Genomic DNA, 24,051 nt, shown 5'->3' on the forward strand with positions numbered 1-24,051 from the left:
TTTTAAAAAAATTCATGTAGCTTACTTTTTTTCACTTTAATCTTGATTTTTTTTTCTTTACCATTTCATCATTTAATTCGAATTTGTGGTTAATGATGAGTTTGGTTTACCTTTTGCATCATTATCATGGTTTTGAAAAAACATCCTAGTATCGAGTAGACACTCAATTTTAAAAAAAAATCAATTTTGTTGTTTATAAGAAATTAAAACAAATAAAAAATATCAAGCTTTTTATTTCTAAAAAAATATGGTGTCAATTCTAGTCCATTTTCTTTATGGTCTCAAGTCATCAAAATTGTTTTCAATTTGATGTTATAATGTGCATTGATTGGGATTTTGAGTTGATAACTTCTTTGTATCTACTTTTTATGTGTTTATATCGGTTTTAAAAAATATCTCGATATTGGGTTAGTGCTTGATTTCATGAAAAAGAACTAGATTTTATTCTTTAAAAAATATTGAGAATGAGGGGAACAAAATTGAAAAAGAGAAAAATGGGAAGTTTTTTTAAAAAAACAAAATAATTGTTTCATTGAATTTTTACCAAAATTTTACTTTTGTATTTTTGCAAATCTCATTTTTTGTCAATTTAGTTTTACAATTGAATGATTTGTTTCAAAACTTTATTTTTCTAGTATTTTAATCCTTGAGCATGAAAGAGGAGATAGAGGGTCACCGAAAAATAGTGATAGAAAGAGAAAGTTGGTGAATGACCACTTTTCTTAATGAAACTTTTCGTTCTTGATATCAACAAGTTCTATTTGATGAGAAAGCTTAACTTAGGTAATTCTCCCCCTTTATCTTACTCAAAAAATTAGATGTAGGCTTGAGAATTTATTTAGATTTGGGTTGATTTGTCATTTTTAACCAATTAAACGCTAATTTAAGACTAAATATAAGAGTTTATTGAGGTCCATTTGGTGTTTTGTAATTGTGTTTAATTGAAAAAAAAAAGTGAAAATGATTTCTTTTTTGCCTAAAAGTTAGTAGCTCGACTTTCTAACTACCAATGGCGGTTGGAATCTGTAATAATAAAGGACATGTAATTTGCTACAACAAGTGATGCGTCGTCCATTTTTTTTATAAAAAAAGATGGGGATGGATGACATTTCACCTGTCTTTTATAAAAGAGGAGAAAACTAAGGCTCAGGCTTGCCCCAGGATTCAAGCAATTCATTTTGAGAACCACCGATTTAGCTTAGTTTTATGAAGAATTCAGAATTTTAAAGTAAAATGAGCTTGGAGGTGCCTTGGTGTGGTCACAACTGTTAAAAGAGTTAATGGAAAGGTTCCTCTTAGATATTAAATGTTGCAATAAACTAGAGGCAAAAGGTATCAAGTTTTACCCTTTGATTGCCCATAGAGGTTGATGGCTCAGAGCTTGTAAAATGTTCAAGAGAATGTTTAAGCATAACAGAAATTTTACAATTTAGGTTTAAACTCAGAGGTAGAGGAGCTGAGTGCTAAAAAGAAAAAAAAATGTTGGTTAATCTTGTAGCTCGAGAACATATACTTGTCACTATGAAAAAAGAAAGAAATGACTTGTTGACTCAACTGCAATAACAAAAACATGATTTTGAGGAACTTGAAGCAAGACTCAAAGAGATGTTAGAAGCCAATAAGGAACAAGATCACATGGTGGTAAAAATGGTGCATACAATATTGATAGTTGAGGAGAAAATTATGGAAAAGTGAAAGCTGGAAATCAAGCTCAAAGATGCCTAAATTGGAATAAATGGATTAGAGTAAACAAAAAAGATGCTTCAAAAACAATGTCAATAACAATTAAAATTGATCATATAATTGGATAACTATCTAGGGGCTTTGAAATGGAGTAACAAAAATCATCGGTAAGAGTTAGTTAGCCAACATAAAGAATTAGTCTCGATCAGGCAAACCTTAATCAATGAGAAAGATGTTTTAAAAAGGGAAGCACATCATTAGGCTTTCAAAACCATATGCTATCACATGTAAGCTCAAGATGTCAAGAATTATTCCATAAGATTAAGAGGCATAGCTCAACACGTAGCAGAGGGTCAATTAGCTTTATAAGACAAACTTATGCACTACTTTGGTTAGATTCAAAAATTCATCAACAAAGTCACACCATATCCGGGTTTAAAATTATGGAAAGAATGAGCAAAGTAACTTTGTATATGACAATGATTTTTAGAACAAGTTTTTATTATATTAGACAAGCTTTGTACACTATTATTTTGGATTAATAAAAAGATATTCCATTACGCTTTCTTGATATCCAATTGTTTACTTGGTATTTGATGTTTTGTTTATGTTTAAATAAATTCCTATAAGATAAATATTTAGGGAAAATTTATTTCTTATTGGTAGCAAATTTTCTCTAAATCAACCAAAATTCATGTGGGTTTAGTGTCCTAAGTGAGATTTTTTTCAAGAAATTTCAAACCAATCCATCCTTATAAACTCAATATACTAATAAACTCGAACAATAATAAACATGCATACTTACTCCAACTTTTTACATTCATTTATACATCTTATTTATTTTTTACATATAACCTAAGGAATAAATATAGGTTATCATGTAAAAGTTCAACTTTCTTTTAAAGTTTATAACCATAGATTTAAGTACATGAAAATGAAAAATAAAAAGAGATCATGGCTAAAAAAAGCAAATACAGGGAATTAGTGAGTCTGAAAACAGAGTTTACTAAACTCATTAACTTGTTTGACTGAGCACTACAAGCTATACCATTAAAAGAAAGGGCCTTTAATCCAGGGTAAACTCAAGCAGAAATGTCACTTTGCCCTAATATCCAGTTAGTATCATAAATGTCATCAAGGCCATTTTTTTTCCTCGCTAAACCAAGGGTCACCCGACATTTCTCTTTAGTCCCAATTCACAATGTATTTTCCATTCTTGAGGTTGTCATAAGCACAATAAGTCTAGGTTTTTTTAACTTTTAACCACACCACTAAAGAAACTTAGATGGTCAAGATAGCAAAGAGCTTGACTTTGAAAAGTTGTTTATAATAGAAAAAAGACTTCAATCGATGGAATGCATAGACCATTATTATCCTAATAAAATTAGTTAAAATATGTCTCGTGTCTGACATTGTAATACCTAAAAAGTTTAAGATACCTGAGTTTACTAAGTATAGTGGCACACAGTGTCCCATTATATACTTACATGTATATTACAGTAAAATGGTCAAAGTAGTCCATAGTGAGAAACTTCTAGTCCACTTTTTCTATGAGAACTTAATTGGTATAGAGTTGAGTTGGTACATACATCTAGACAATACTAAGATTCGAAGGTGAAGGGGTTTGGTAGATGTTTTTATAAAGCATTACAGATTTAATATGAATATGGCTCTAGATCGTTCTAGTTTGTAAAATTAAAAAAAAAAGACCTAAAAAATACATTAGAGAGCACATCTAGAGGTGGTGTAAAGTGACTCCACAAATCCATCCTTCTCCAATAAAAAAAATGATCACGCTATTCTCGAATACATTCACAGCTTAATGATTTGAATATCTAGTTGGCAATTTGGAGAAACTTTTATAGTTATTCTTGTTATAGCTGAAAGAATTAATCAAGCAGTAAGAATAGGAAAAAATCTCAGACACTTGTGATGCTAACCAACAAAAATAAAGGTTTATCGGCAAGAGAAAGGACAACAAAGTGCACTAGGTGAAAACCAATCATTTTTAACCCAGATGTCATTATAATAATCAATAAATGTCTAATAAGCAAGTCGATACCAGTAGTTTCAATATTTAAGTATTCATTTTGACACCATTCAATGAATACTTAAATATAAGCTCATCTTCACAATTCCCTACTTACCAACCAAAAGATTTCCCATTAAATCAGTCATTTTTAAACCAATCAACATCAAATGCCTAGGTTAGCCTTGACAACTAGTCTTCTAGAAATACCTAAAAAATCTAGGAAACATTACCACCTCATTTGCTACCTTTAGGAAAAAATTTCAAAATACTCGCTAGCATTAAACAATCACTCTCACCCCCAAAAAGATCATTCCAACCACCTTACCCTCATTAGTAAAAACCCAACCATAAATTGGAATAGAATGCTGGTGCTATTAAGCATAACATTAATCATTAAAATCCCTCTAAAGATAAACTCCTTCACCTTATCAAATGGGGTCGAGTAACATTTAATGAGTCAAAATACCCTAATTATGAACACAAATCCCTTGCTAAACCATATTGCTATAATGCAATGCAGTGTAAAGATGATTTTCAATGGCTCTAGGTTTGACATGAAAGAGGTCATTGTTGAAGATAACAATGAGAAATTTTTTTGTTATGTTATCCAAGGAAAATTATCGTAGGACACCTTCAAAACATAGGCTATTAAAAATCCCAATGAGTATTGTAAATTCCATAATAAGTTAAGGCATGGTGCTAATAATTATGATGAGTTTCATCAAGAAATTAAGACAATAATAATCCTAGATATGCTACCAGTTGAGATCAATAATATTGAGAATGAGGAGGGAATGATTTCTTTTTGAAGAGTAAATATTGACAAAATAAAGGTATGTAGGTACTAAGTAATAAATAATGAAACTCTAATAATGATTATGTCTATTATAACCTATAAGATTATTTGTAACTTTATGTTTTACCTTATAATTACAGATACACCTCTTATAATAAAGAGTCACACTCTATCATGTAGACTGAGGTTAGGGATTTGCCAAAAAGTGGAAGGTGTTTTACTCTAAAGAGTTGAAAAAAAAAATTACATAAAAGGTAGTAAAAAAGCTTGCCAATGATAACAAAGTCAAAAAACCAATATATGATGAAGAAGCCACTAAGTTTTTTAAATAATGAAACATGGTAACTAAAGTATGGTTGATCAATTAAAAAAATCCTAGCTTGGATATCCCTAATTTATGTTATGTTGAGTTCATAACCACATCAAAAGACACTTCAGAAGGTTTTAAATGAAGCATATGTTCCTCAAGATATCACTTTTGATTATAGATAACATCTAGTGGGAAGAATCTAGGCCATCAACTACCTATATTTCTCTAAAGATGAATTAGTCCTAGAAGATATTGGACATAACAAGTCATTGCACATCACGGATAAATGTAAAGATTACATCAAAGCCAAAGTTTTGATATATAATGGCTTATCTCTTAATATGCTTTTAAGGCACATTTTAAATCGTTTACTAGATGTTGTATCATATATGCTTCCAAGCAATATGATAGCAAAGGTTTATGATGGTTCACTAAGACAAATGATCGGTGACATTAATGTGGACTATAAAAAACTCAAACATATGGTCAATAAAGGGTTAGTAACTGCAAAAATAAAATAGATATTGTATCTGATAAATAATATGTTAATGTTTTATATAGAAAAGTTGAGGGAATTCGAGATTGAGACCTTTATGCCTTTAAGATTGTGAATGCAGAGTTGGTGCTTAAGAATACAGTGTTGAAGAATCCAAAAATTATATACACTATAAAAATGGTCGTTAAATATATGATAGAGTACTGGTTGCCACTAAGATATGATTTGAACAAAGGGTCACTATAGTGAATCAACTATATGAAGTTAAAAAAAATATATCAATCAACATTTTGGCTTAGGTTTTAAGCCAAGTAAAAAAGGTTTATAGACACGATCAAAAGATTGATGTCTTATCCCAAGTGCAGAAATGTCGAAGTAATAAATAACCCGGCAACACTAGGGTCGAATCATAGGGAGATCAATTATATAAATTACAAATAATATATATAATAAAAAAAGAATTTAAAAGGACTTTGAAATGTGAGATTAATGTGAGGATTAAACAAGAATAAAACAATTGTCAAAGTTAAAGGATTCACTAACGGTATTTCAAATAAGCATAGTATAAACTATTTTTATTACTCAACTGGAAACCACACACAAAGGAGGTTCCAATTGGATTATAAATTATTAACATGATTATATTAATTATTTTATTTGAGGAATGCCAATACTTGTAAATGTGGTCAGGTATTCATAGTGATAACTTATGTTAACAACAAATCAAATTCTTTTCATAACATAGATGTTAGTTATACCATACAATTAGTTATGAAAGGATCAAGTATTTGTTGTACCAAGGGTTGTACAACACAAATCTAGAATAACCATTTAACAAGCAAGATATTAAGAGTAAGTAAGATAACAAATACAAAACATGTTAGTATCAAACATTAAAGTCCATGTTGAGTTTATACTATACTTATTCTTACACCATTAATGTACCTTTTTCACATTGACAAAATAAACTTAGCTAAACATAATGAAGATGAGAAACATGAATAAACAAAATAAAAACATAATAATGATATACATTAACTAAGTAAAGGAAAGGAAATGAAAAACATAAACAAGAGATTAATATAACATGAAATAAAACTTGAACATTATAAAATACAAAGAAAAAGAGCAAGAGCAAGATCTTAATCTGAAAAGCAAGATGCCTAAATTCATGGCAAATGCTTCCTTTTATAGGTTAAAATTCAGAACTATTGATTTGATGACTAACTGTTGAGTGGGTGGCCACATCTTAACTTGGTGACAATCCTTATCTTCTTGTCTACAGAAAACATCATTGCTAACATCATAATTTGAACAGATAGTCTTCAAAAAAGTTTTGGAAAATTGTCTTAGCTTTCCAACAAAACAATAATTGACGCATTTGGACTTCTAGAACTCGAGATATATGTTGAACACTGAACAATAACTGGGCTGCAGGATAGATTCCGACTTCTCCGTTATTGCCACCATTTGAACTAGAAAATGGCACTTTTAAATCTTGGACGCTTCATGAAAGTTTTAGGCCTATGTCTTAACTTTCCATACATATAAACTAGACCTAAATTCAAGTTCTACAACTCCAGTTATGATCCAATAACCGAATGATGTTCCAGTTTGGACTTAACCAACATCTCTTTTCTAAACTTAGCCATCTCTTTGTCTTCTTAATTTCAGTAGTTAAACTCATCAATCAATCCTTTGATTTATGTGATACACTTGCATTTAAAATAAATATTTACCATAAATTAAAAGTGTCTTATATTATCAGACTTGTTATTATAAAACATGCTCTACTTAAGGAGTTATTGATACTTCAAGTGCAAAATGATGATATAAAACCTTGATAAAAATACACTTTTAAGTACTAATCATTTACTTAAAGGTGGTGGAAAGGAAATATGAGAAAAGAATGTCCTGAATCGAGAGGTACGATCCTAATTATGAAAAAAAATGATATTTCACCTATTTGTAACATATTTTCTCATCCAGCCTGTGTAATATAAGGTAATAATGAAATGAGAAACCTGAATAAGGTGTTTACAAATCTCGCCATCCATAACCTAGATGAGAAATAGACTAAAGACTATGTCATCTATCTTATGTCGAGGTCATTTGGTTCTCAAGTTATGATCTTACTCTAGTTGACCATTAGCACCTTATAAAAAGGTGTCATCCATCGAATAATTGGTTAAAATGTGTGCTGAGAGGGAAGAACTTGATAATTAGAAGGTATGAGAAATTCATATCATTTTCAAATCTAAGTAATTTTGCTATTATGTTATCCTTATTTTTTTAATAATCGTAGTTTAGGATATTGGAAAAGAAATCTATTTTGTGTTGAGCTTAGTTTATTTTCATATTAAGAGATCTTGCAGTTTTTATCCAAAAATAAAATTATGCATTTTTGGGCAATTTATTCATATTTTTCATTTATTTATTTTTATTTATCATTTACTTATCCCCATACTTTTTCCTTTCAAGAATCCTAAAAGCGATCAATTCCAAAATCATTACATTGAGCATATTTGGTCTAATTTAGATGAAACTTTAATTGTAATGGATCAAGAGAAATGAGAGAATGGTGAAACTAGGTTAGTGGAACAATTAGAGTATGCTATAAAACCAAATCAAGAAAAGTTAGAACATGTCAATATAGGTACAAATGATAATATAAAAGAATTAAAGGTTGGAACTCTGATTTTAATAGGAGAAAAAAGAAATTTGATTAAGTTGTTAAAATAATATACTAATGTATTCATCTGGTCTTATGCTGACATGTTTGGTCTAGACACAGATATTATAGCGCACAAAATCTCATTGATATAAGGATATAAACCAATAAAGCAAAATTAAAAAGGATGAGACTTGATATCTTAATAAAGATCAAAATAGAGGTTTAAAATAGTTTGAAGTTGGATTCCTTGAAGTGATATAATACCTATCCTGGATATCTAATATTATAAAGTAGAAAATAAGGATGGAAGAAACTAAATGAATAATGATTTTAGGGATCTCAATAAAGTTAATATAAAATATGATTTCTCACCACCTCACATAGATATCTTGGTCAATAATATTGTAAAAAGATGTCATTTATTCTTTTAATGATGGGTTTTCAGGGTATAATCATATTAGAAAAGTTTAGAAAGACAAAGAAAAGATAAGTTTTGTCACACAATAGGTTATATATTGCTATAAAGTCAAGTTGTTTGGATTAAAAAAAATATTAGAGCAACTTATAAACAAGAAATGGTTACATTATTCCATAATATAGTACACAAAGAAATTAAGGTATATATGGATGATATGATCACCACATCCAAACAAAAAGAGGACCATGTCAAAATCTTAAGAAATTTGATTGAAAGTATGAGTTGAGATTGAATCCTGTAAAATATACTTTTAATATTAGATCTGAAAAGTTACTTAGTTTTGTTATAAACAATGATGGTATTGAGGTTGATCTGGATAATATTAAAGTCATTCAAGCAATGCCAGCACAAAGCACTAAGAGGGAAGTCTAAAGTCTCTAAGAACACCTAAATTACATAACTCAATTTTTCTCTCAATTATCTACCATATATAAGCCTATCTATCATCTCATCTGAAAGAAAAATTTAGAAAAATAGGATCAATATTGTTAGAAAGCTTTTAAAAAGATCAAACATTATCTACAGAAGCCACATTTATTCGTCTCATCTGTATCAGAAAGGTCTCTAATCTTGTATCTAACAATCACTAAAGTTGTCATTGATTGTGTATTAGGTCAGTATGATGGTTTTACAAGAAAGGAACAAGTCATTTTCTACCTTATCAAGAAGTTTACTAAATATAAGTCTCATTGCAATACATTAGAAAAGCTATATTACAGTCTAGTATGGAGTGCATAATGGCTTTTTTAATACATATTATGGCTAATAAAGCTATATTACAGTCTAGTATGGAGTGCATAATGGCTTTTTTAATACATATTATGGCTAATATCAAATATAAACCCTCTCAAGTATATTTTTTTAGAAGCCTTACCTATCAAGTTGAATAACGAAATGAAAAGTGTTGTTCGTTGAATATAATATCATTTATATGATGAGAAAGGCAATGGAAAGTGGCGTGATTAACGACTATGAGCCTCTAAACTCTGATTTCCTAGACAAGGATATCATGGTGATAGAACCAAAAACAAATGATACCAAGATGAATGGTGAACTATGTATTGTGAGCCTCTAGTAGACAATGTCATTAATGACTATGAGCCTCTAAACTTCAATTTACCAAACGAGGATATCATGATAACAGAAATAAAAATGAATGATACAAAGGATGAATGGTGTATTATAAATTCTTTGAATGTCTTAATGAATGATGTTGGGACAGTGATAATTTTTCAAAATGAGATACAATACCACATCTCTATTAAGCTATAATTTGAATGTACCAACAATATGACAAAGTATAAGGCTTGTATCCATGGTTTAGAGGTTGTTCTGGAAATGCAAGTCAAGGAAGTTAACATATATAGTGATTTAATGTTGATAATTCATCAAGTAAAAAGGGAGTGGAAGACTACAAATTATAAATTAAGACCTTATTAGAAATACCTCACTAAGCTCGCAGGTAAGTTCGATAAGATCGAATTCACACACCTAAACCAAAATAAGAATCGGTTTGCAGATGCTCTAGCAATTTTAATTTTCATGGCTAAAATCGACTGTGGGATCAAAGCATAACCTATTTGAATTAAAATTAGAAGTTGATTGTTTCTTATTCACAAGGGAAGTAGATGAAAGACTATGGTATTATAATGTTAAATAGTTTATCAAATGCCAAAATAGTCACCAAAGGCTTCCAAAATGGATGGGAAACCTTTAAAAATAATGTCAATGGATTATACACACATGCTAATGGAAAATAATTTTGGTACTCTACTATAATGTCAAAACTCAACAAAAGCTAAGAAAGCTATACAAGAAGCCCACAAAGAAATTTATGTTACACACATGCTAATAGGCATTTGATGACCAAACAAATATAGCAATCATGGTACTTTTGGATGACTATAGAAAATAATTGCATTGAATATATCAGGAAGTGTTATAAATATCAAGTGTACCACTATTATCTCTTTTTTTCTATATGGTTATATCCTTGGCTATTTTCTATATGAAGACTAGATGATATCAATCCAATCAATAATAAGGCAAGCAAATAGACATTGCTTCATTCTAGTAGCGATCAATAACTTTACCAAATGAGTAGAAGCATTTTATTATACTTATATAACCTAAAAACTATTTTGATGATTTATTAAGTAATACCTAATATGTCAGCATGATTCACTAGAAATGCTGATAACAAATTATGCTCAAAACTTTAATGGAAAGATTATGGTTGAACTCTGTAAGAGGTGGAAGATTAACCATTTAAACACCTTCTGATACAGGAAAAAAATGAATAGTGTTTTAGAGGCAACTAACAAGAGTTTCAAGAAAATCACATAGAAGATAGTCGTTACTTATATAGACTAGCATGAAATGCTTTTATATACCCTTTTATGCTTATTGCATGACAATAAAGACATCTATAAGTATAAATCTATATTAATTGGTTTGTGGAATGGAAGTCGTGATACCAATATAGATCAAAATCACTTATTTGAGAGTGTTGATGGAAATAGAGTTAAAAGACTAAGAATGAGCCAAGTTATATAATGAGCAACTAAATATAATTTGTGAGAAAAGGTTAATCTTCTTTAATCATAGTCTTTTATATCAAAATAGGACAATTAAGACATATGATAAGAAAACTCGCCTTAGAGAATTAAGAGAATGTGACTTGGTGCTCAAAAGACTCTTCCAATACTAAAGGAAGATAGAAACAAATGAACACCCAACTATGAAGGCCCTTATATGATCAAGAAAGTTTTTTTTCATTCGGAGCACTCATTTTGCCTAATATGGATGGGTGTGATCTTCCCAAACCTGTAAAATATGATGTTGTAAAGAAGTCTTATGCATAAATTCATCTAAAATAATAGAATTGAAAATTTGGTCTGAATATCTCTTTATGTGTACCTTGTTCTTGTTTCTTTTATCATAACTATCTATTTTTCTTGCTTGTTCTTAAAAGCTACTAATAAATCCTCTCAATCACAGATTAAATGATCTCTTAATAATATGGTTGATAAGCTAATAATCCTTACTAAGATAACTTTATAGCAAGCTTGCATGGATTTATAAAAAATCTCCCTTCTAAATGTATATGTCGCATTTCTTTAATGAAAATTGAATTGCATATTGATAACTTGATGTTTTTAAGGATGTTTGAGAGTGTGGTAATGGTTGCTTTTCAAAGTGTTTTTTGTTCGAAAATGCATTAAAATAATATGTTTTTTAATTTCTTAAAAATTATTTTTAATATCAACACATTAAAATGATATGAAAATAACACAAAAAAATATTGATTTGAAGCGAAGAAAAAAATAAAAAAATTTTATTTTTTTTCAAAAGTGTTTTTGAAACACATAAACACATAGGCAAAAGAAACATTCGACATCTCATTCCACCATATTAGAGAGTGGAATGATAGATCTGATAAAAAAATGCTTAAGTTGGCGATCATGATCCAGAACATATCATCTAAATAGAAAGAGACAATATATCCTTTGATAACCATAATAATAATATAAAAAAAAATGAGAAACCCTTTAGTTTTTTCTAAACCATCATTGCCTTGCATGTATATATATATATATATATATATATATATATATATATATATATATATATATATATATATATATATATATATATATATATGATGCAGAGAAGGTTCAAAAGTTACGAACTCGTGATATAAAGCATATATATATATATATATATATATATATATATATATATGATGCAGAGAAGGTTCAAAAGTTACGAACTCGTGATATAAAGTTATATGCTTCAATAGAGGAAATGAACAAATTACATCAGGTGAATTTTTTAATAGTTAGGTCAATGTGTCTCCTGGTTTTTAGAAACCGACGTAAGCTTAACACGTTGTTTTTAACCTTAAAATGAGTTTAATAATAAGTTGATGAGTTTTCATCAAGTTAACATCATGTCTTCATTAAACTTGGATTTTAACGTTAAATCGACATGTCTCTTAGTTTTAGGGACCATTGCAGGTCTAGTGTAATGCTTTTAAGCAAAAACGAGATCAATAATAAGTCAACAAGTCTTATCAGAGTAGCGACCAACATAGATTGAGTTTAGTATTCTTCTTAACTTATGTTTTGTAAATAAAAAAATAAAAAAAAAGGTCAAGAAATATAAATAAATAAGAGAAATTAAAAAATCATTGAGCTGTGAGATTTTTTATTCAGGGCCCGACTTCAACTAGACGAACTTTCATTAATAATAAATAACTTGTGAATAAACACAAAAATAATTTGGATAGCTAATGTCATGTGTGAAATAAATTTAAAACAAACATATAGATAAGGTAATTTTTTTTGATAAATAATACAGTAATTATGATTTTTATTTTTTTAAAACATAATCAACTCTGACTTTGATATTTCATATTTGAAACTAATTAATATTTTATAATTCTTATTCTTTTTAAAGACATATATATATATATATATATATATATATATATATATATATATATATTGTATTTCGAAGATCTTTTTATGTTGGGTGGGACAAAGCCAAGGAGAGCCTGAACTGACAAAAATTAATACGCATACGCAGGAAAGGAAAGCTGGTGTAAGGTTCTCAAATACTAGGCAGCATGTAAATGTTGCTCCGTAGAAGAAACAGAGGACCAGCAGCAGCAGTAATAATTACGATTATAGGTGAAATAAAAGCAAATTGTATTAACTACAGTGGAGCCTAGATAGCCCATTTTTTGTAACGGAAAATTCTTAGTTCCACAGAACGGGTATGCCAGCTGTCCGTTGTGATCCCTCTCCTTGCCACACCCTCTAGGGGTCGCCTCCTCCCCCTCCCACCACCACTCCTCTGCCATTCCCATCCTCCTCTCTCCCTTCCTTAAGAGTTTGCATGCGTTGGAGATAAGGAAAAAAACAAAGAAAAAATTCTTTTATTTATATAAAAAATAGAAATAGAAATTCAAATGTATGAAAAGGGTGGAATGTCAATATATATATATATATATATATATATATATATATATAAAAACTCTGACTCACAATCACATATGTTAGGATTATGAGTAAAATAAGTCCTCTCGTTTCATGTAGCTGCAAGATACTGATTTTGTATTTAAATAGATGGATTTAAGTCTTTAACAACGATAAACCTGTGCTGTTCTTACCAACCTGCGGTCCAAGCTCACCTGAGGCGGATGTTACCGCTTTCTGGTTTAGGACAAGACATTAGATATAAGAGAAAATGTCACTTTGTGGGGTCCCTCGCCTTGTAGCCTCTCCACGTTACCCCTCGCTGTTTGTGAACCTGTCCCGTACCCCTTCCATTTCTCTTCCAAGCCCTCAGATTCTTCCTATTTCTATTTTATGCCGAAAGTGTAACAACTGATATGAACTATGAAGAGAAGCTAGCATGGTTTTTAATTTGATTGTTGAATAGAATGAGATTTTTAAGAACATGTTATATAGATCTAGTTTGTAATAAATCTGGTAAGTTAATACTTGCTCAGTTTGTCTTTATACCTAAATTGGATTCGAAACTTTTTTATTTTAGAATTTTCTTTGTTTTTTTTTTGTTTTTTTTCATATTTCTTATTTATTTTTTAAAGATTTTTTTATCGTGAGTGTTCATGTTAGTTTACATGCATCTTAATTAATTCTTTAAAATCCTGAAATTAACGACCATGTAAATATTCATTACTTCTTTTTGTTTTTTAGATTAACGTGGGTGTTCGGGTTAGCTTGCGCGTACCTAAACTAATTTCACAAATCTTAAAATTAACGATTATATAAACCTCCAATCACCATCATAACTATCATTACTTAATTTAATATTTAATGGCCAGGTTGGTCAACTATTTAAATAATTTTGATGTTATTTTTCGAGATAGTTAAAAAGTTTTAACATTCAGAATAAATTGGATTTTTTCTTTTTGTATATATAATTTTAGAGTATAAAAAACCTTAATTTGTTTTTTTTATATATATACTGCACACGGCATCACTCTCTCTCCTCTACAACAGTAACAACACCATCCTTCCTCTATATAAAGAGAAACCACCCTTTCGTTGTGCAATCCCTTCTGAACATAAAAAATCACTCCCTGCTAGTTAGGTGCTTAAGAGCTTGTTCTTAACAAAAGAAAACCACAAGCACATTGAGTGACTTGATCACCGAAAACATGACTGTTTCGCCGGTATCAAACTCCAACTCCGAGACAGACTCCTCAAGCATTTACTCCTCCTCCTTGCAAGCCCTGTCTTCCCCATCTTCATCGGGATTATCACCAAACCCGGTGTCTAAACCCGACCCGGAAGAAAACCCAAGAAAACCAAAGCGGCCAAGAGAAAGCACCAGCAGCAACAGCAAGCACCCGGTATTCAGGGGGGTCCGAATGCGGACATGGGGAAAATGGGTGTCGGAGATCCGGGAGCCCAGAAAGAAGAATCGGATCTGGCTAGGCACCTTTTCCACCCCAGAGATGGCAGCACGTGCCCATGACGTGGCAGCCTTGAGCATTAAAGGCGACTCAGCCATCCTCAATTTCCCCAAACTTGCCGGGTCTCTGCCACGACCCGCTTCTAACTCTCCACGTGATGTCCAAGCTGCCGCCGCAAAAGCCGCGTCTATGGACTTCAACATTGTCCCTTCGGCTCCCACCAAAGTCTGCGACGATGAAAATAACAGTAACAGCAACGACTCTACGGCGAGTAATAATAGCCGGTCATCATCCTCGCTAGTGACACAGTCCTCCTCCTCCTCCCCGTCCTCATCGTCAACAGCAGAGGTGACATCATCACCAAGTGACGTGGCGACTCCTGAAGAACTAAGCGAGATAGTTGAGTTGCCGAGTCTGGAAACAAATCTCGAGGAATTTCCTGAGTTTGTTTTGTTTGGTGACTCGTGGCCGTACAATATTAACCAGTCCTGGTATTGTGAAGACTACGGTGCTGAGGGTACTGGGTATTTTAGCGATCAGTATTTGTCAATAATTCCAGAAAGTAATGTGATTACGACTCCTGGAGCTTTTGAGACTTCATTGTGGGAGCATTAATTAGTGTACACTAGTGAAATTACCCCTGCTTTTTTCTTCTGTTTCTTTTTGGAGAGTTCGATATTGTGGTGAAAGCCCTCCCGCAGCTCCCCCCAGCCAAAATACTTATCTTTGCTAATCAAGTTAGGTTGTGTTCGAGTTAATTTAACTACGTATTACTCCTTGGACTTGTGTTTTTGTTTCAATAATGGAGGAACTCTGTTTTTTTCTGATTTAAAATACTAATAAACTATAAACTGATTGTTCCCACTTCAACAGGGATGAGTGTGTCACTGAGAATCCTCACTTGCTTGCGTTATTATCTGTCATCTGTGGATGATACTGATACAAGTCCCTTCAATCCTGAAATTTGCAGCTAGCTGCGTTGAGTGGTCAAAACAGCTTCCCTTTGCATGTTAACACCGAAATATAAACTGTTAAAGTCTCTTTCTCTGTCTTGGTGGCCATACTTTTTGAACCTAATTATAACAAAGAGCTAAAAGACAAAACCTAAAAAGAACTCAGTTTTCATTCTTCATTTTCCACGCAAAACTATTTAGCTTTGTTTTGGAGGTTTCTCCCAAAGGAATTTCATAAATAGGCAAAATAAACAAAATGGGAAGCGCCTGAACAATGTCAGCTGGGTTATGACAGCGCGTGCGCCGAAACGTCTCACCGTTCAATCCACGTACAAGTCGTGTGTGGCTTAACTGGTACTAGTTTGGCGGATGTAGACTTTTATATATATAATTTTCATGCTAATTTTTTTAAAAATCAATTTAGCCCCTGAAATTTATTATCTTTAAAATTTCATTCCTAATCTCTTCATTACAAATTTTTTATTTACAACAATTTATAAAGTTGAGGATTTTTTCAATTTCATCTCTAATAATTTTTTTTATCTGTACGATTTAATTTATATTTTTTTAATTATTACTTGTTTTATTTTAGATGATTTTTGAAATTTTTTGTTTTACAATTTCATCTTCTTGAGTTTTTTTTCCTATCAAATCTAATATATTTTTATTATCATTGATAATTTTTTTACCTTGCAATGTTTTTTTAGATTGATTTTTTATTATTATTTTATTCCATAACATTTAATTGGTTAGATGTTTAACTTCTTAGTTGAGTCTGAGTTTAGAATTTAACGGTAACAAGTTTAAGAGATCAACCTTGTTTTAAGAAGTTAAAATGAGCTTTGTTGGTTTTCTTTTACTTTTTTTTTTTCATCCTCCAATATTTTTTGTATTTTTTTATTCACTTTCTATGTGGTTTTTTAATTGTTTTTAAAATAACACAAATTGTCTTGTTTTTTTTTTTGTCTTCGTTAAATTTAGTTTTTTAAAAAGGATTATGTTTTAAAATTAAATTAAATTAAATTAATTGACTTGATACTCTAACATTTGATTCTTTAGGTGTTGAGATTCTGGGTTGAGCCTAGGTTAAGAATTTAACAGATTGCAAGTTTAAGAGTTTAAATCAAGTTTACAAGGTTCAATCGAGCTTGCTTGATTTTTTCTTTTTTCTAAGTTTTTTTTTTTTACAATTTCATCCTCCAACATTCTTTTTATTCACTTTCTATGAGATTTATTTTTCTTTTTAAAATAACAAGGGTTGTCTCAATTTTTCTTTTCCGGTCTTTATTAAATTTAGTTTTCTTTAAAAAAAAATTTAAATTAAATTTATTAATTTTATCCTGGAGAATTTAATTTTTTCCAAACAACTTTAAAACTCTTGTACTTGAAAAGAAATGCTAAATATTTCTATTTATTTGGGGAAAAAAGCAATTTTAAAACTGATAACAAATTCATGTATTGGGATTTGAGCGAAAGTCAATGAGTTTCTTCATCAAAGCACAGCAATAATAAAATTCTAATTTTAATGAATGCATGTATCAAGTTAGGAAATGCAATAGCTACATTTTAGCAAATATTTTAAAAAAAATAAAACAACCCCTTAAATGAATGTGATTTTAGAAATTTCATGTTAATGATTTTATTTATGATGATGAATTCTTTAATTTAAACAATATTTATCGTTGAAAAACTTTTACCGTTGGATATAAATAAAACCCTTTGTCGAGATATAGAGGTATGAACATGAAATACCAATTAATAATATTTCATAAAAATTTTCTTAATTCAGTCTTAAATGATTTGGTATGGTAGGAAGACAATATATTAGCCTAAGTTCTTCAATACAATACCCAATGGTAGCAAAAAAAATAAAAAAATAAAAAAAAACATGAAATACCATTTGGTTAATACAAGAGATTAAATGATTTGGTATGGTAGGAAGACAAATAATATACTAGCACTGATGCTTGATGCTTGATGCTTGATGCTTAAAATTATGAAGAAAAATATTTGTTTTTTAAATTATATTTTATGATTCATATTTATTTTTGACAAAAGAACAGTTCATTTAATAAAAAATAACAACAATAGAAAAGGAAAATATTTACCAAAACTATGATGATTTAAACTAAAAAGGAAAATAATATATTCTTAATCAAAAATCTAATTTTCTTATTAACGTTTTTTTTTGTTTCAAAGAGAAAAGTTATTTTTTAAGTAAAAACTTATTCTTACCTTGAAAATAAATTTCAACTAAAAAATTAGAAAAAAACTTATTTGAGAAAATTATATAAAAAAATAAATATCTTATTCTCAAATCATTTTTAAAATTCTTTATTGTAGGATAATAAATAATTATCTATAAAGCAATTGATAATATCTTCTTAAAAGGCCTAATCTTATTAAAAATAATAGTGTAATTGAACAATTGCTTATATATTATTTAAATAAATTGATTCAAAAATTAAAAAGAAAAAAGAAAAAAAATAAAGGGATACCAATGAAAAACCAGGAGCGTGCGGGTCTCAAAGGATAGGCCCATACACCTTAGTTTTTTTTTTTCCCCTCAACGAATGAATGATGTGCTATATGCCTCCTAGCTTTTTTTAATATATAGCAAATGAAAAATCATCTGTTTTGGATAGATGATGTGTTTTTTTCTGGTTATTTTTTTTAAGATGGTTGGAAATTTATGGTTTCTAATTCCAAAAACTTAATTTTAATTTATTTTTCATTTAAAAACATCCAAAAAATATTCTAGTAATTTCAACAAATCCATTTGAAACCAGAAAAAAGCCTAAAATAACTCTACAAAACCAAATGCAACTAAATAATAATAATAAAAAATTACAAATTCTAATCTAAGTTTTATGACATATTCACAAGGAAACACCATTTCAGTTAAACCATTCTTTTCAAGACAAATCAATTGATATTAAGATTAGTTTTTTTATAGCTAAAATATTGTTGATCGACCACTCTCTCTTCTTTTCTATTTTTAATGATCTTGTTTCCTCTTATATCTTAGGAATTAAAATGTAAAACAAATAAAATTTAGTATTGAAACATGAAACTTTAAAAAAATATGTTTAAAAATAAAAAAATAAAGATTTTAGATACGAAATAATAGTTTTTTCACACCCCATGAATCTAAAATAAAAATAAAAAAAGTTTTTTTTTTGTTTCAATGTTAAATCCAATCATGTTATTTCAATTTCTTAACTAATAAAATAAAAAAAGCAAATTTTACAAAAGCAAACATTAATTTAATACCAAGATATTTTTTGAAAGCATGTAATTTTTAAAAAATAAATATTAGATTTTAAATCACAGGAGGATGAATTTAAAAAAAATAAAAGGGCAACATCAAAAGAAAAAAGAGGAGGGGAATAGAAAAAAAAATGGTTGAATTAAAAACTGTTCACAACCTCACATTCCCAAGTTTTGTAGTATAGTATGACATTAATATAATATAGTATAGTATAGTATAGTATAAAGAGTCCTTTTTCTTCTTCTTCTCTTTTTTCTTTCGAACATCATGTACATCAGTGTATGAGGAACGGAGGAAGAGGTCACTTGGCTCAGTATTAATAGTGACCCACACTGAATTGTAGTTTTCCCAATTTGGCCATGGCATATTGTATTATTGGCACTAGATGTGACAGATTATATATACTTTAGGCTAAAAAAAAAAAACAAATAAATTCTCCAGCTACACATGCTTCTTACCCCAAGAAAAAGAATCAGAGAAAATAATTTTCTGAACCAATTAGATATTTTTTTTTCCCACTTGATAATACAAGTCTATTCTATTGTTTGTTAGATGGGATTCCTGTGACAATTGCCTTCCAACCACCATATTTGTATGGGTCATGGTGTCCTTGTTACGTGGATCATTTACGCTTAAAATTCTCTGCGTGTATGTTTCAATTTTCATCAATTATTTTATCCATTTAATTTAATGAGAAATCGTGGATTTCAGCTCGACCGACCATGTATAACTGGAAATCTTCTACAATAATAGAATCTTAAGAGTCGTCGCGGTTGTCAGTATTTCATTCGTCACTGTGTGGGAGGCCTCCATTGATGTTCTTATAACGAGCACTGTTTCTGACCTTAAAGGCTTGCGAAAAAAATTTAAATAATTACGGCACTATACATTTGATTTGTTTACGGACATTTTCCATGGCAAATCAAGGCATTTTATGAACTTTTATTTATTTATTTATTTATTTATCGAAAAGTATTAATTTGGAGGCTTGGGAAATAAAGGCAGAGGCGGCAGCCCCTCTTTCTTGACATAAATAAACTCAGGCTCGAATCTAGCACTTCACTGAAGACACTTTCCAAATTCATAATCGTTGAACTCTCTCTGCTTATGTATATGGAGTTTATAATCAGGTCGGGTTCTAATGTCTTAAAAAACCATTTGCTTGTTCTTGCGTGTTTTCAAAAATATATTAAAAGTTTTTTCTTCCATATTTCATGATATTTCAGGTTAAAAAATAATAAAAATTATATAGTGGGATTTCACCTAATAACTTAAGTTATTGGATTGAGATTATTATTTAAAATTTAAACAATAAAAAATATTAATTTAATATATTTTAAAACCAAATAAACGCTTGAAAAACATAAATTCAACTTCAAATGGAGCTGGAACTGTTGGCAATAATCCTGGGCAAGAATCAGAGGGATTCCTTACAAGAAGGGGAAATGGAACAAGAAGTAGATATAGCTTTGGACAAGACGTAACAATCGCCAATAATTGAGCAGTTATCGGTTCATCTGGTGGGTGAATTATGTTTCTTTTTCAGTTCCAAATGTTGATGAATGGAACTGAACCATTTCCTAACACAGGTTAGTAATTTGTTACCTTCATGGTAGCTTCTTGTGCAAAAAGGAGCTGCCATCTTCATTTCAAACTACCATGACATCATTTTTGTTGAGCCATTTCCGGAGATCTGGTTGGCCTGTCAAACCATTTCTGGAAAGCTTGTTGAAAGTTCCGGGCAATATGTATATATATATATATATATATATATATATATATATATACATGTTTTATTGAGTGAAAACACGCCCCCGCACACTATGGTAATTATAAATATTACAGTACACTCACAAAATGAACTGGAGGACATGGAAAAAGAACTAACGTGGTGTGTCCTATTTCTCCACACCCACAATTCATTACACTATTATGGGGGAAGATTGTGCACCGTGGATTGTTTCTCTAGCCCTAGATCCATTATTCATTGCAGTGCAGTCTCATCCTTTTAACTTATACTAGCATGGTTTTATGTGTCGAAATCCTTGCATATCGTTCTGTGTACTCTTGCATATGTGAAATTTTGCAAAATAAAATCTTGGGATGTGGTTAAAAAGAAATTAAAATAACAAGAAATAAACTTAAATAAAAAAAACAAAATAAATCCCATATTAATTTTGACTTGAAAAACTCCGCTGTGATCTCTCAAGTTTCAATTTTGTTGTTTTAGTATTTTACTGCTCGGTTTTAAATTTTATTTTTTCTTACATCTCAATTCCTGAATGTTAAGAAAGAAAAGAGAAAATCACTAAATAATATTAAAAAGAGAAAAAGATTTTGAATGATCATGATCATATTTCGACATCAAAAATATTAATTTTAATGTTAATGAGTTTGTTTTTTCAAAAAGAATTCAATTGAAATATCATTGTTTTTTAACCAAATTGAAAAAGAAGATCATGGTTTGTAAAATGTTTGTTGTTTTATTCATTTAATTTTTATTTTTAGAATGATTAGAAAGTGTTTTTGACTTAGCAATAGGTTTATACTATATTTTTATTTTTGAGTAGAAATAAGTTAAAAATAGTTTTTTTTTAGTACTAAAATTTTAACCAGAAGAGAAAAGACTTGGAATAAAAAGTGTTGGATGGTTGAATTCTCATTTATCTTCCGTTCCCTTTATTATTTTGTAACTTTTTTTATCGGAATGAATAAAAAAATAAAACCCCACAGCAATTCTTGTACTTGTTAACATAATTAAAGCATCCCTACATGCTCAAAATCTAGCTCACAAAATCTTGATGGGGTTGATGACTTTTGTTTCTTTCTCAGTTCCGACCCCAGATTATGTGCAAACTGACCTAGGGTTTGGTAGACAATAGTTCTACAGAACAAACACAAAAACCCTAAACTTAACATTAGGATCAAGGTTGTCAATTCTGTTTTGGTAGGTGTTTTGTTTTTTTAATTGGAACAAAATGTTTCAGTTTCGGAGTGTTTCGGCATGCCGTTTCGGGGTTGTACTGTTCCTATATATATATATATATATATATATATATATATATATATATATATATTCAACAAACATAATTCAAATTCAAAATAAATTAATTATAAATTATGCAATACAAACACAATGCCAAACAAATATAATTTCAAAATTTAAAATATTTCTAAATAGTCAAGATTAAATAGATCTTTAACTTAAAGTAATTCAACTTAAAACAAAATATCAAAATATTATAAAAGTAAAATGTTTTAACACAAATATTTTAAATATAAAGTTAGGTCAATGTTATTAAGGCTAATGAAATCTAAAGCATCCATTGTTTTGCTCAAATTCCTACAAAGTATAAACATGAAAAAAACAACATGAATATAAACCATATATATTAGTGATAAATCTAATTTTAAAAAATTAATATTATTGTTAATGAAAATAGTAATAATAATTTTCAATGTTATTATTAATATCATTGTTATAGAAAATAGTAATAAAAAAGAGCTTTTTATAATTGGGTGGTTTAATTAATTAAATTGAATAAGGTTCAATTTGATTCAATGGCTTTTCAAGAGCGGAACGGAACATGTGGAATGGAACCGGAACGTTTCGGGCGGAATTTAGCCGAAAAATCCGGAACGGACCGAGATTTAAAATGAGATGAAATTTGTTCCGTTTTGTTCCGTTTTTTGAATTGGTATGGAATGTTTCGGCCATTCCGGACGGAACAGAACGGAATTGACAACCTTGATTAGGATTGCAATGTTTGATTTCCCATAACCCCCTGGCTTCCCCAGTATCTTCTCGATTAAGAGATTATATTATATAATCCTGAAATATATAACTCATTAGTCAGTTTCTAGATTTATTTTTTAAAAATTACCAATTCAAATTTTATAAATTTTAAGATCACAGAAAATTTATATGGTAGTTAACTTTAGAATTTCAAGGTTCTCGCAAGCTGATCCACACACTGATATTAATAATAATAATAATAATAATAAATTATATTATATGAAAGTTTTTTTTTTCTCTTAGAAATGGAAGTCAAACAATGGTGACCCACTGCACAGCTGTAAGGATGTGGAACATAGAAAACCGAGGGACCCCGTTTCTGTGCTTACCTCATTTGTATTCTTATTTAGATACTTTAATATATATAAAATATTTTTATTCCTCTATAATACTATTTATGTGGTTCGAAATTGGGATACCTTGAATCAAGCAATAAATTTTATTTTTATTTCTGAGATTAAGTAGGAAAAACAAAAGGGCTGTCATCTAGAAATTTAATCACTCACACACACGTGCACCTTTAATTATAAAGTCGACCCTTAATTGTAAAATAGAATTTACTCGAAAATTACAACTTAAGAGTTTGCCACTTTCTCCAAATAGTAATAACTCGATCGCATCTTTGCGTGTCATCGGAGTTTATAAAATAAATATATTTGATAATATTATAATTATAAATTAAATAAATAATAAAAATTAAAAATATGATAGAATCAATATTTTATATAAAAAAATTACATTGATCATCAAAAATTTAAAAACTAAATAGAATGAATTGTAATTAATAATTTATAATATTTTATAAGAAAAATTACAATTTTTTCACCATATAATTAAAATTTATTATTATAACTTTTTTTTCGGCCTGAAGGTCACGGAAGACATGAATTCCTAATAATTAATTTCTGACCTTTTCAGAGCTGAAGTGGGCTTCTATTCGAGCCTTTCTCAATTAAATTAGTTAATCTTGCAATCAAATACTAATTACACTACAATAATATGTATTCAAATTATATATATTAAATCTGATTGTTGATTTTTTATTTCATTTAAAAGACATGAGATTTATGGTAGATGATTATTAAATCTTATACTTATTTATATGATATTAGAT

The 24,051-nt window shown here is 29.4% G+C and overlaps 1 protein-coding gene across 1 annotated transcript; it reads left to right on the top strand.

Annotated features, from left to right (window-relative positions):
* The first annotated feature begins 14,494 nt into the window (after positions 1–14,494).
* LOC133674126 (ethylene-responsive transcription factor ERF043-like) lies at positions 14,495–15,787 on the top strand. Its single transcript, XM_062095113.1, has one exon. It carries the CDS (start codon positions 14,660–14,662, stop codon positions 15,530–15,532), a length of 873 nt encoding a protein of 290 aa, XP_061951097.1. The 5' UTR covers positions 14,495–14,659; the 3' UTR covers positions 15,533–15,787.
* The last annotated feature ends 8,264 nt before the right edge of the window (positions 15,788–24,051 follow it).

Source organism: Populus nigra, chromosome 15, assembly GCF_951802175.1.
Source record: "Populus nigra chromosome 15, ddPopNigr1.1, whole genome shotgun sequence".
NCBI lineage: Eukaryota > Viridiplantae > Streptophyta > Magnoliopsida > Malpighiales > Salicaceae > Populus > Populus nigra.

Excerpts from the sequence above, each read along its gene's own strand:
- LOC133674126 (XM_062095113.1), top strand. The coding sequence starts at position 14,660 with ATGACTGTTTCGCCGGTATCAAACTCCAACTCCGAGACAGACTCCTCA.